Source organism: Myxine glutinosa, chromosome 2 (genome assembly GCF_964187855.1).
Source record: "Myxine glutinosa chromosome 2, kmMyxGlut1.1, whole genome shotgun sequence".
NCBI classification, from domain to species: Eukaryota; Metazoa; Chordata; class Myxini; order Myxiniformes; family Myxinidae; genus Myxine; species Myxine glutinosa.
The window spans coordinates 159,963,182-159,977,735 of NC_136262.1; the positions used below are offsets into that span (position 1 = coordinate 159,963,182).

The 14,554-nt window shown below is 42.5% G+C and overlaps 1 protein-coding gene across 1 annotated transcript in view; it reads right to left on the reverse strand.

The window, feature by feature from the left end:
• LOC137421133 (SH3 and PX domain-containing protein 2B) overlaps positions 1-14,554 on the reverse strand; it is a 203,116-nt gene that overhangs the window by 16,567 nt on the left and 171,995 nt on the right. The window contains exons 8-9 of the mRNA XM_068106874.2: positions 10,713-10,820; positions 2,039-2,153 (exon numbers count right to left, since the gene is read on the reverse strand). Coding sequence (XP_067962975.2) covers positions 2,039-2,153; positions 10,713-10,820 — 223 coding nt within the window. The remainder of the gene's footprint in view (positions 1-2,038; positions 2,154-10,712; positions 10,821-14,554) is intronic.

A 14,554-nucleotide genomic window follows, 5' to 3' on the forward strand; every position in this document is an offset into this window, starting at 1 on the left:
CCACTCTCAGGAGACCCAGAAAACACCATCTGTCCAACCTCAAGAATGAACTTTCAAACTCGTCTCCCTCTTCTAAAACCTGGTGGTGCCTTGCTAAGTCAGTTTCAGGAGTATGGTCCGCTTCCATCCCTTCCCTCTCTTTAAATGACATTACAGCCAACTCTGCTTGTGAGAAGGCCTGATGCCTCAATTCTGTGTTTGCTTCCAAATCTTGTGTCTTCAACCCCTGACTCCCTGTACCCATCCTTCCCTGCTGTATCTGCAACTGCTCCTGGACTCTGTGCCTTTTGCACCTGAAAAGGTTGAGAAGGTTCTTTCAAGCCTCGACTCTTACTCTGCTACTGGACCGGATGGCATCAGCTCACATGTCCTAAAAACTTGCTCTGCTGCCTTTGCACATCCTCTCTCTGCCCTTTTCACCCTATCATTTGCCCTCAGTCATCTTCCATTTGATTGGAAATTCTGTTCATTCTGTTCCCCCCCCTCTGGGCTGGTGCTCCTGCCGAACACCTAGCTCGGCTTCACGCTGTTGAAACCAAAGCTTTCAGAATCATTGAAATCTCCTGCGATGAAGCTAACTCCGAGGGCCTTTCACTCACTCACTGCAGGCAGATTGGTGGTCTTTCTGTCCTCTACCGACTCCTCTCCGGCCTTGCTCCCCCAGCTCTTACTCTGTGCTCTGTCCCCCAAATATTCCTACAGGTCGCACAAGATCTGCCAGCAACTCTCTTATGGTTAAACTGCCAAAATCTACGCTCTCTGCTCACCTTCACTCTTTCATTCTCCTTTTCTCCCGCCTCTGGAACAAACTCCCCCAATCCCTTCAATCCCACTCCTCCCTCCAGGTCTTTAAAACAGCTGTTCACCACCATCTCTCATCTTCCCCCATCCAAAACCTTGATCTTTTCTACCCCCGCGAATTCACCCCAGATACACTTTTTTTGAAATTCCAACTTCTTTCCTGGAAGTCCTTGCAGTGTCCATATGTTTTATACCTCTCCCACCCCCCCCCCCCCCAAGCCCTCTCCCTCCCACAGTTCTCTCGATGTCCCTGCTCTCAAATGTTGTGTTTGTGTCCTTCCCCCTCTCTCCCAATCTTGTCTACCGCTCCCCTTATTTTGTGTTTTATGTGTTGGTTTGTGTCGGTTTGTGATTTTTTGTGTGATTAATGTTAGCTCTTTCACGAGCCTCGATCTTGTATACAAAAAAAAGAAAAAAAGAAAGAAAAAAAAGTGTGGCTCTCAATGGAATCCTTTCATCTCCTCTCCCAGTCAAGGCTGGAGTGCCCCAAGGCAGTGTTCTGGGCCGAATCCTATTCCTGATCTTCATTACTGGTCTCTCTGACTCTCTGAGAAATCCCCTTTATCTATTTGCTGATGACTCCACCCTCTGCTGTGACATTCCTCATCCTTCAGACAGGCAGGCTGCAACCTCTTCACTCACTCCAGACCTCGACAAAATTAAAAGATGGTCAAACACTTGGAATATGTCTTTCAATCCTGATAAATCCCACACTCTCATTATCTCCCACACTCTCAAACTTCAGCATTCTCTTCAATCTCATTCTTCCCACCAGGTTTTTCAAGACAGCTGTTCACCACCATCTCAGATTGTCCCCAATCAAAAACCATAATATTTTCTACCCTTATCAACTCCCACCCAACCCCAATCCCGCCTCCTTCCAAATTTCCAGTTTTTCCTCCAAGGGTTTTCTTCTGTATCCATCACGTCCACACCATGCATCCTCTCCTGCCCCTCCCCCCATTCCTCCCCACACCCATTGTTTGTCCAGGTTTTAATCTATCTATGCCATCAATTCTGCAGTTGGTGTGTCCCCCCTCTCTCTGCGAGTTCTCTACGAGCCTCGACTGTGTATACAAAAAATAAATAAATAGCTGTGACAAGCTTCGCCCAGCTTCAGCAATTGGTGTTTTGCGCATGATGACCTTGTAAGTATTAATGCAATTAATTCCACTTCCTCTTTGCTTAATTCTTAACTGATAACTTTATACAAATGCCAGAAATACAAAAGACTTACCTGACAAACCACCAGCCCTGCATGTTTTTCTGCAAAACCTCTACTGAGGCCCCTTTCTCCAGCGAGACCTCATCTTTATCCTGAGGAATGTGCTGCTGAAGAGCCTCGTAGAATTCTTATGTGAAAAGAGAGGAAAGGAGGAGGGAATAAGAGAGAGAGTAAGGGTAACAGAGGAAGAGACTGACTTTTGAAGCCTTATTGTTTAATCTAGGAAATAGGAAAGGAGAATAATAAGTGGAGATATCAAAAACAAAAACAACAAGAAAGCGCAATCAGATATTGCAGACCCTCGTGTTACGTATTACCTCCCCAAACCCCGGTTACGGTGCACCTCAGTCTCGGGCGGGAACACGGCAGAAAGATTTGTTACTCTGAGTGTTCTAATAAGCCATGGTAAAACCACACCAATGCAATTGTAGAACAAAACAATTAATTGTATTAAGAACTCTCACACACACAATAACAACACTATTAAAGAAAGTTCAATGAAAATGTCACTTGTATCAAATGAACCATGCATATGATGGTACCATCATTCCCCAATGCTCTCAAAGCAATGAACTCACCATACGCCAAACGTGAGTGGAATGTAACATTCTCCAAAGCCTGTGCACTAATCTCCACGCTGGTTGAAGCCGTGCAGAACGACGAGAACAGGAAGGTATCGGCACGGCGGAGAACGAGGAGTTACGAGGTGAGAGGTCGATATGGGAATTGAGCAGATATGTAAACCAACATGATGGAAATCCATATGGAAATCCCGATGACAAAACAAGATGCACCACGCTGACAGCCTCTTTGAGGACAAATTGGCGTCTCCTTTCCTACAGAATGGCGTATCGGCCTGTAATGGAGGCGCTGGCTCCCTCCAACAATGACACGCACTTGGTGATAAAACCTGAGACGCAGGTTTAATTGCACTCACAATATATGACGATGTCGCGGGCAATCCCTTTCCCGGGAATCCTCAACTCATTCACGACCAATACCAAAAACGTCCGCTCGCAGCCTCAATGTGACGTTACGGCTGTATCTCCCTGGTGGCTGTCTCTTCCCTGCCAATCCTCCTCTTCCAGCCTTTTTGCCACGTCTTCCTTGCTCCTTCACAAACATTTATTTTTACCTTTTACTAAAGTCATCTCCATATCATACAAAAATCTTAACGATATTACCTGAAACTAAAAATCCGAACAGTAAATAATAACAACAAAGGCCGAAGTGATGGATCCGTAACACACGCCAGGATGTGTTTTCAGTGGTTTTAAGGCTTTTGTGTTAAAACAAATATGGTGGCCGAACCACGTGACCGATGACATCATCTTTTTTTTTCTCCATCTATTTATCCCTCGATTATGCTCAAGAAATTTCATCTTGATCGGAAGAAGTTTTGTACTTGTCGAATTATGACGTCATAATGGAGGCACCTATGACATCATCATTCACAGATGTTATTCCCCATAGAGAGTTCTTTACAATGAGCCATATCTCAATTTTTTCCATTCAGTGCTTTCGGAGATATTGAGGTGCAAAGTGTTTCGGTTTTTCCAGTGCTTTCGGAGATATTGAGGTGCAAAGTGTTTCGGTTTTTCCAAGATGGCGGCCGAACCACGTGACATATGCCGTCATAATTATCATTAAAAAATTATACAGGTGGAGTTGCACCTATGGTGAAAATTTCCTGTCAATCGGACCAACGGTTGCAGAGAAAATCATATTTATTCTGTGCGGACAAACAAACAGACAGACAAACAAACAAACAGACAAACAAACAAACGGACTCAAATGCAATACCCTCTCCTCTGGCGAGGGTAACTAGAACAGAACTCATCAAGTGCATAGCCTTGTGCGTTCATTTGACCAAAAATACCATCGTTAACTGAACACTCTATTATGGCCCACTAATATTTTGGCTAACATACTCGTATCATCCATGCATCCTATCATGTCACATCGTTTCTTGGAATGGGATATGAACGTCATAAAATTTAATTCTTCACTCACATCGGGTCATAGAACAGATGTATGAAGTTTCAGATATTTTGAATAAAGATTTTAATTCAATCAATTATGGCTGGAATACCACTTCACTGATGATGTCATCATTATCACCCTATATACCCCATGGGGAGTTGTGACAAATGCCAATTTACAATCCTTTTCATTCAGCGTTTTTGGAGAAAATGACATCCAATTTTTTTCCTTTAATCCAATATGGCTGCCATACCATGTCACATATCATGCCAGCGTTAGCAATAAATTATTCTCCATGGGGAGTCCCTCGTGTGTTTAAAAATTTACATCGATCGGACAAGCGGTTGCAGAGAAAAACATTTAAAAAGTGAAAATATGTAGACGTGAACAGACAGATAGACAGACACACACACACACACACACACACACACACACACACACACACACACACACACACACACACACACACACACACACACACACACACACACACACACACACACGCATCGCAACAGGCTCGCATCCTCTTCAGGGTGAGACTAACAATCAGAGCAAGAGCAAGAGAAAGAGAAAAAAAAAGATGTTCACAAATTCACAATGAAAGTGTCATAATAACTCAGAGACACTATTGTTCAACAAAGGAATGCAGACAAGAGGAAATTTGGTTTAAAAAAAGAAAAAGATAAAGAGGGGGAAGACAAGTTTTATCTGGCCTTGAAGAAGGCCCTGAAAGCACAAGAGCATTACAAACATTCCCATCCTCAGCAGAAATTTCAGCCTTCCCAAACTTACATTTAGCAATGGAAGACAGAAAAACAAACTTTGGACAGCCACTAAAGCATATCCACCCACCATCCCCACATTCTTAAAGGCTAGGGGCATTTTTGGGAAGGACTAGCCATGTGCGTCCCCGTCGCTTCGCTGACGGATTTAATGGAAAGACAGCAGGTTGCACTGTTGTACTTCACAAACATATTACATGTGTATCTGAGTCTCAATGAGGATGTAAAATAAGGTGAAATACACAAAAAAAGGTTTTATAACACGTAGTGTTGTTGCTGCTGTTGTTGTTGTCATCGTGGCTGTGGTTGTTGTTGTTGTTGTTTATAAACGCCATATAGCATGATATCTCAAAGAGTTATGAATGAGTTATGAAAAAACTTGGTGGACGAGTTGGATGGGTGACAAGAACAAGCAGATTCGATTGGTTGTGGTCCGAATGCAGCGAACGGGTGGTCCAACAACGATACGCTTCTAAGGTTGTGCAGTCTTTGTGCTTGCTCCATGTGCTGTCTTTACCACAACATCAGGACTCATGAAGACCAAGTTGGCATCCCTTGTGCCCAGGTGAAGCTGCCAGGAAGACATTTCCCCATAAATCATAACCTGTGCTTCACCTCTCCCTAACCACCCTAAGCGTACTGGTTCGATGCCTCACAGACTGTCAGTTTGATCTTAACGAGAGTTAATCACAGAGAGGAGCTCCCAACATCATTCCTCATCATGTGTTTATAGATTTATATATTGTCGTGTCCCCGAGGTTCAGATCCCAAGAGGACGAATGACCAAAACGAGCTTTACTCCGAGGCGTATACCAAACTTGGCGGTATTATCTTTTCACGCGCACGGGAAGATTTGAGGCCTAATCTGATCGGAATACACGCAGGGGTCAATCCGAACTCAGAAACACAAAGACGGGACAGAAAAATCCACCATACAAGGAAAGTAAAATTCGACAAGTAATTATTTAATGAAAATAAATGTAAGTAACAATGAAAGGTGAGGTAAAACTAAAATTCCTAATTTGAGGATTCACCACTCAGATTTGTATACAAACAAGGGGAAAACGAAAGTAAAAATAAATTGGAGTTTATAGTGCTGGCACTTAGCATTGTTGTTCAAGCGAGGCCGTCGAATGCAGTTGGCAGCACAAAGGGGCCCGCAGCCGCGCGCAGGAAAGATGCACACGATGGCGCGAAGCTCCTCTCCGTCTTGCTACGGACGTGAAGGGATTGTGTGTGGCCGGTCCTCTCCTGCTCTTGTCTCCTTCCGACCGACGCGCCAAGAGCTCCGGGACATCTCCGCAGGCGCACACGAGGCCAAAAGGGGACCGTTTGCTCACGTCACCGAGGCAAGAAAATTAGCAAGGGCGAGACGTCTTCCTCTTCCTCCTCCCTCCACTATCCAAAGCTTCACGAATGGACATGGCCTCAGATGCAGCCATTTGCCAGCACGACCAAGACAAAGGGAAAGAGCGAGCGAAGTGACCGTCCCTCACGCGAAGCCAGGACCAGAAGAAAAGAGCTAGATGGCACAACCGCATCTTTTCCCCTCCACTCTCGAATGTTCCACGATGACGTCATACTCTGTCCAATTACCGAGCTCCACTCAATCATCCCATCGTGCCTCCACCAATCACAAAGGTAGGGTGTGGCCTCCTCGTTATGAGTCATCGGGGGCGGAGTCTAATCTCCGTTCGGGAATGTTCAGATGACGTCGAAGGCCGTGAGGCGGGGCTTGCGTGCCGATCGGCAAATGTGCTGGGTGTTGGTTAGCCCTGGTGGCGTTGTGAGAGAATGAGTCCATTTACAGTGTGATAGTTGTAGTTATTGTAATGGCGGCCCTTTTTGATGCAATAACAACGAAGGGAAAAATCACAGGGCAATTATACACTGGGGTTTATCCTTAAGCCCTACCTAATTAGCATACCTACCTAATCTCCACCCCTCGTATGGAGACACATATACGATCTTACCCGGACATTACAAACTATTATTGACGATGTAAATCGCTCTCTCCATCCTTGTTTAGTTTTCCATACGTCAGGAGGATTTTTATTTCCACATGTTAAAACTTGTACATTTATAAATTCTTGTTACGAGGCAATATAATGTCCCCTTCCTCCCCCCTTCCCGTGCCTCCGCCCCCCAAGCCCTCTCCCTCCCAAAGATCTCCTGATGTCCCTGCTCTCAAATGTTGTGCTTGCGTGCTTCCCTCTCTCTCCCCATCTTGTCTCCTGCTCCTTTTATCATTTGTTTTATGTGTGAGTTTGTCTTTTTGTGATTAATGTTAGCTCTTACACGAGCCTCGATCTTGTATACAAAAAAATATATATATATAATTTGACACTACGTAGATACATCGATGCGAATTCTTCTTCTTCGCGGCACTCGGGGCATGCTAATTTAAACGATTATATCTTGACTATAGTATTTCATTGTTTACCCCCACAGACGTAACAATATTTTGTGTTTGAATGTCCACATTTCTCTGTGCAGAGATTTAGAGTTAAGCAAAGTTCTTTGTATGATTACTTATTACATTGGAGCAAAGGATTTACTATATATGCATTCCTATGTCATCATATAATCCATAGTAGTTGTTGACGATGACTGATGTGTTATAACTTTGGATGAATAATGGGAATTGCGACTGCAAGCCGGTGTGCCGGAATTAATTAATTTTCATAATAAGCGCTTGCTCTATTTCTATGCACGTTCATGGTGCGAGTTCAACTTGCACAAACAAAATAATTGATCACAATTACAAGTCTTACATCGTTTGACTAATCCTGGTGACGGGATCACAGTGAGAAAGCCTTTTGAACAATCAGTACCTACGATGCATCATTCGCTAGGAAAAGTCAATCAGACCTCTAGAACCAGACCGAGACCACAACTCACGACAAATTGCTGTCGGGAGCAGGAATTTGAATTCCCTTGCCTCAAAATTCTTCCTTATAATCATGGGATTCAAATCCAAATTGCGGCAGTACTCATGTGTAACATATCCTTACAGTATATCCTTTTTATTCTCTGATGTGAAATGGCTGTAAATATCTTCCAACCAATGACGACTCTTTAATGACCAATGACATCATCAGTTCTAGTTGTTCTGATTACTTACCAACACTTTAAAAGACGATGAAGGGATTTTCCTTTTTGCAACAAGTTAACTAACTCGGAATTATATTTTGAGAGAAGTTTAGACCATTCATACCATGCTGAACTGTCTCTGGCAATCTCTTCCGACACCAACTCACCTGGGAAACTATGGTTTGGCTGGCTTTTAATTCTCATACTGTGAGATTGTTTGAAGCATCCAACTCTCCTGCCTTTGTCACCATGTTGGTCATCCCTCAATGCTGATTGTCCATAATATTGTTACGTTTGTGGGGGTAGGTGAAGAAATACCTTCGGAAAGTTAGGAATATATAGTTTAGAATGGACCATATGCCACGAAGAAGAAGAATCTCTCCCAAGTAGGCTGACTGTGCGGGTAAGAGCGTTTGCATGTCACCATAAGGAGAGTGGTTTTGTGCTAGTTAAATAGGGCTTATGGTTAATAATCCCCAGTGTGTAACGCCTCCTGTAATTTTCCCTTTGTTCTTATAAAATTCACTTGGCCAGCCATGCAATCGGCACATTGCCACAACCACACCGACAAGCCCGACACAAACCCAGCACATTTGCCAATCGGCAAGGAACCCCACCCCCGAACATTCTCGATGGGTATCAAGAAAGGCCGTGAGGCCCCACCCCAAAGGGAACGACTGGTCATGGCCATGGACTGAAGTGGTGGGGCGCGGGGATTGGTTCAAGTGTGACGTCAGCGAGAAGAGGGGCGGGTGCGTTCCCCCCGACCCCCCTCTCTCTCTCTTGGTTCTGGGTTTGGTGGCGAGCGAACATGCTTGGTCTCTTGGCTCTTGGTCTTTTTGGGTGGCTCGGCTGCGGCTGTTTCTGGTTCGGGGCGCTGGTGCTGAGAAAGAGCGGTGTTAGCTTTTGTGGCCTGTTTGCCCGTGAGGAGAAGGTGGGGGCGACAGTTTGTGGGGCTCTTGGCACCTCACGTACGTGGCGCTGTGGAGAACGACTCCTCGCCATTGTTGGAGCAGTTCCCTCATGATCGGCTTTGGGCCACCTTGAACTGCCATTTACTTCAACGACCTCGTTGAAAGAGATAATTACCGACACTATAAAAAAAGCCATTATTTATTTTTACTTTCATTTTCCCCTTGTCTGTATATGAGTCTGAGCGGAGACGTCTCGCAGTAGGATTATAGATTTACCTCACCATTCATTTTATTTCCGTGCTTTATTTTCATTAAATCCTTTATTTTTGCATTTCATTCTTGTATTGTGAATTTTGCTGTGTCGTATTTGTGTTTGTGGGTCAAGTAATAACCCCATGGCGGCCGTCCGAGTAGATAAGGCTTCGGGCCTTTCCCGCGCATGCAAAAACATAATCCCGCCATGTTTCGAAATACGCCTCGAAGTTAAAGCAAAGCTCGGATATCTGCCGCACGTGATCTTAATCACCGGCGACACGACAATATCATCTTGGGTTTGTAAATTCCATATTTTCAATGTGATTTTTTCCATTCATGCCCTTGTCATGTCAGTAAGTTTTGAGTTTCATCTGGTCTTGTTCTCCTTGCTTATGCCACCCTCATGTTCATATGATCTGTATTTAATGCTTCTTTTTGCTCCTTTATGACTTTGTCCATGGTATTGAAAGCCCTATTTGCATGCTCCTCAACATATTTTGTTTAAACTTGCTTGCTAATCTATTTAATTATCAAGGCTGCTTGTTTACGAGCTCCAAATTTGTTTAAAAAGAAACAAAAAACGTTTTTTTCTTATTGTGATAAAATTGAAATGGGGAAAAAGGAAAAAGTTTCAACAACATTTTTGTAGACAGCTGAATGAATAACTAAAACATATCACGCTTTCATCTGATCTGTATGGCTGACAGGATGGCCTAGAGGTATGCTTGAATCCCGACCCAGCTATAAACTGTCATCCCGGTGTGTCACAGGTAGGGCGATTCATCAATGTGTGCGCCGTCACTCAGATGGACGTTAAACTGTGTCCCGTTTACCTGCATTAGTTTGTGGACGTTAAAGATCCCATGCTACTCTTCATGAAGAGTATGCGAGCTATCGCCGGCATCATAGCCAAATTACAAATGCCTGCCCTAACCAACAGAGATAATTGAATCTGCGGCCTTCAGCCAACGAAGCGACCCAGAAGCCTTGTGCTGCATACGGATGAACAAAATCTGATCTGTATAGTTACTCCCGCCAGGGAGTAATGCATTCGGTCGTGTCCGTGTGTGTGTGTGTTTGTATGTTCGTGTGTTTGTGAACAAGATATCTGGAAAAGTTCTGAACGGATTTGGATGAAAGTTGGTGGGATGATTGCCCTTGGGATAAGGAAGAATTCATTAGTTTTTGGTGAAGCTCAGGATATTATTCCGGATCCAGGAATTTTTTGAAGGATTTTTTTTACCATTGGAAGATAGGGCTCCAACTTGACCCACGGCAGGAGTATGCGCTCTACTGAGTGGCGTTCTAGTTGTGTGTTTGATTCCAGGTGAATACAACTTTATCTGCTGTCTTCTTTAGCACTGTATTGTGAAATTCCATCTTTCAAATAACACATCACAATGGCTTTTCTGTCTGCAATGTACATGTTAAAGATCCTCCAGAAAGCAGAGAACTATTTTGCAAGAAAAACAATTCTAGAGGAAAATTATAGCCAGATAACAAGAAACTCCCTTCTAATGATTGTGCTCGCAGGTAATTCTGCCATCGGTGTCAAAAAGTGAGGTTGGAGTGAACCCTAAAACCAGAGTAATTCGTGTGCTTAAAAGAGACAACAAAATTCTGAGAAGCATCATATGGCGGGTTTTACAACACCTTCACCTGGTTTGTTGTTGCTGATAACAAGGTCATCCTGTGACCCATCTCTGGGCTCCAGATATGTAGCTGGGACCCATCCTTGCTCTTCCTGTCCACTCACAAACCACCAGCCTTCGAGAGTAAAATAGATGAGAAAAAAAGGTCAATTAAACATGAAAGTTAAGATATGATTAATGAATAAGACATAAAACTCAAGCAGACTGCAAGCAGATACTGGGGTGCATCTTACATGCAGACATGAGAAATATAAGCTTCATTTTAAGGTTGGTGTAAATAAATATAAGAATTCTGCAAGCAGCTCGAGTAAATCAAGAATGAGTGATTACAATGAGCCCTTTATTTAAAAGCTTACGGCTACAGTAATTTTTCCTGTAAATTGTTCAAAAGTTAAAACACAAAACTATTGTGTGCATCCTAATTGGTTGCTTCGCAATGCTAAGAGGTGGAGTTTATGATTCTACGTCAAAGACAAACATTTTGGGGTGCATCTGGAACTTGTAAACCAAAATGAAAACAAGCAGTGATGGCAATATTCTTGTAACTGTTCCCACATTGCACGTCGTTAACAACAGACTCAATTTGATTTATCATCATGTTCAGTTGGCATCTTTTCTTTTTGGTACGTTGATTGAATTTAGATTAGTAACTAATTATGGAATAGGCTGTAAGAGAGATAACAATTATATGTCCGATATGGGTTCCATTCCTGATCTGAGGAAAAACGCTGCGTTCCTTGGATAATCGCCCCCACCTCACCTCCCACCCTGACTATTCCAAGGGGGCGGGTCGAAGTAAACTTCGCCCAGCTGAATGTCTCGTCCCTGTTCCTCAGAGGCATCATCTCAGTTTACTTACCATGAACCGGCCTCGCTAATCGGCGCAAGATTTATACCATGGATATCCTGCACCGATCAGCGAGGCAGGTTCATGTTGAGGAAAATCCTGCAAAAGTCGAGGAAAATCCCACAAATGTCGGGGCATTGTTTCATTGGAGAAAAGGGAGATACAGTCACATGAAAAAGTAAGTACACCCCATGTAAAGTTTTGACTTTTTCAACATATTTCAACATACAGCTATTTGATCTTCATTTCAACAATATTGATAGATAAAGGTGATATAATACAACAAATATCATGAAACATTTACATTTTGTAGTCCATTGTATAATTTAAATAAACATAAATGCAAATTTCGCATGTGGAAAAAGTAAGTACACCCTTGGCTCTAATAGGTGGTATTGCCCCCTTTGGCAGAAACAACCTCAAGTAGGCATTTCTTATAACTGTCTACCAGTCTCTGAGATCGACTGGGAGAAATTTTTGCCCACTCCTCCATGCAGAATTATTTCAGCTGTGCGATGTTTGAGGGGTTTCTTGCATGCACAGCTCGTTTCAAATCCCCGCACAACATCTCGATGGGATTTAGATCCGGGCTTTGACTTGGCCATTCCAGAACCCTCCATTTCTTTCTTTTCAGCCATTCCTTGGTGGATTTACTGCTATGTTTAGGGTCATTGTCATGTTGCAAGGTCCACCTTCGGTTGAGCTTCAACTTTCCGACAGATGGCCTCACATTATCCTCAAGCACCCTCTGGTACAATGAAGAATTCATAGTGGATTCTATGATGGTGAGCTGCCCAGGCCCTGATGCAGCAAAGCTGCCCCAAACCATAATATTTCCACCACCATGCTTTACAGTTGGTATCAGGTTCTTGTGGTCAAATACTGTCTTTGGTTTTCGCCAAACATGTCTTCTGGTACTCTGGCCAAATAGCTCTACCTTTGACTCATCTGTCCAGAGCACAATGTTCCAGAAGTGCTGGTCTTTGCCAAGGTGTTCATTGGCAAACTTTAGTCTTGCCCTGATGTTCTTTCTGGACAGCAAAGGTTTCCTCCTGGCACACCTCCCATGTAGATCAAATTTGTGCAGCCTCTTTCTAATGGTAGACTCGTGCACTTTGACATCAACAGTGGCAAGAGCTACCTGTAGGTCCCGTGATGACATTCTGGGGTTCTTAGAGACTTCTTTCAGCATCTTGCGGTCTGCTGTCGGGCTGAACTTGCTGGGGCGGCCTGGCCTGAACAAGTTGGCAGTTGTTTGGAATCTTCTCCACTTGTAGATGATCTTCCGGACAGTCGAATGATTGATTTCAAATTGTTTGGAGATCTTTTTAAATCCCTTCCCAGACTCGTAGGCATCTATAACCTTCTTTCTGAAGGCCTCAGAGAGCTCTTTTGATCAAGGCATGGTGACGCCGCACACTTCAACAACAAAGAGCAAACCAAACTAAATGTCTGAGGTTTAAATAAGACAGGTTCCTCCAAGATCCTCTCTAACGATGTTCTAATCATTTGCACCTGAGCTGGTGCACCTGATTCTAATTTTAGGTATTTGAAGTCGTGATAAATGTAAGGGTGTACTTACTTTTTCCACATGCGAAATTTGCATTTCTGTTTATTTAAATTATACAATGGACTACAATTCAAAATGTAAATGTTTCATGATATTTGTTACATTTTATCACCTTTATCTATAAATATTGTTGAAATGAAGATCAAATAGCTGTATGTTGAAATATGTTGAAAAAGTCAAAACTTTACATGGGGTGTACTTACTTTTTCCACATGCGAAATTTGCATTTCTGTTTATTTAAATTATACAATGGACTACAAAATGTAAATGTTTCATGATATTTGTTACATTTTATCACCTTTATCTATAAATATTGTTGAAATGAAGATCAAATAGCTGTATGTTGAAATATGTTGAAAAAGTCAAAACTTTACATGGGGTGTACTTACTTTTTCACGTGACTGTAGCTAATTTCACCAATACATAAAATTACTGCACTTAAAACATCAAAAAAATTACTGCTTAACTGTAAAAAAAATTCAACGTTCCCATTTTTTTTCTACAGTGTCTGAGGGTCCAAGAGGAGCTGACACATATATTGCATCAAAAACAACTAAATTAGAACAGGTAAATAGCTATGAGGCAAAAGTTCGAACTGCAATGAACATCATAGCTGGCAAAATCAAATTCAAAACAAATCCAAAACAAAACCAAAATCAAATACAAGACAACGAGAGCTAAAAGTACAGGTGAGATGGAGAAAGTACAGGTGAGATGAAGAAGGTCAAGGTGAAATGAAGTATTGTTATCAAAATAACTTACACCCATGCATTGCAAGATAAAATCAACCTCTTATTGCGCTACCTCTTAGAACCCTATTTCACTTTACACTTGAAGACAAAATATTCGTTAAAAAAAATAAAATTAAAGAAAAATGCAAAAAAAAAATCATCAAAACCTACAAATCAAATACATACGAAGGAAACAACCGCTGCTACGTCCTCCTAATGCACCAATGACATTGAAGCACTCTCAGCCAATCAGCGAGCATCTTCTTACATGTGTTGTTGTTGGTGTGAGTGTTGTTACGAGTGTTGTTTTTGGTAATAAAAAAATTATTTATATTATTACCTCCATCAACGAAGGTGGGTGGGTGTTATGTTTTCACCCCTGTCTCTTTGTGAACAGGATAGCTTAAAAAGTTATAGATGGATTCGGACAAAACTTGGTGGACAAGTTGGGTGTGTGACAAGGACGAATCAATTCGATTTTGGTGAAGACCAGATCCAGATACTAGAATTTATTAATTTCTCAAGTAATTTTTCACCATTGAGAGATGAGGCCAAAAACGATATATATCATGATATTTCAAAAAGTTGTGGACGGATCAAGACAAAACTAGGTATATTGAGTTGGTTAGATGACAAGAACAAGCTGAATCGATTTTGGTTCAGGTCCGGATCCAGATCCAGCATTCATACTTTATATACTG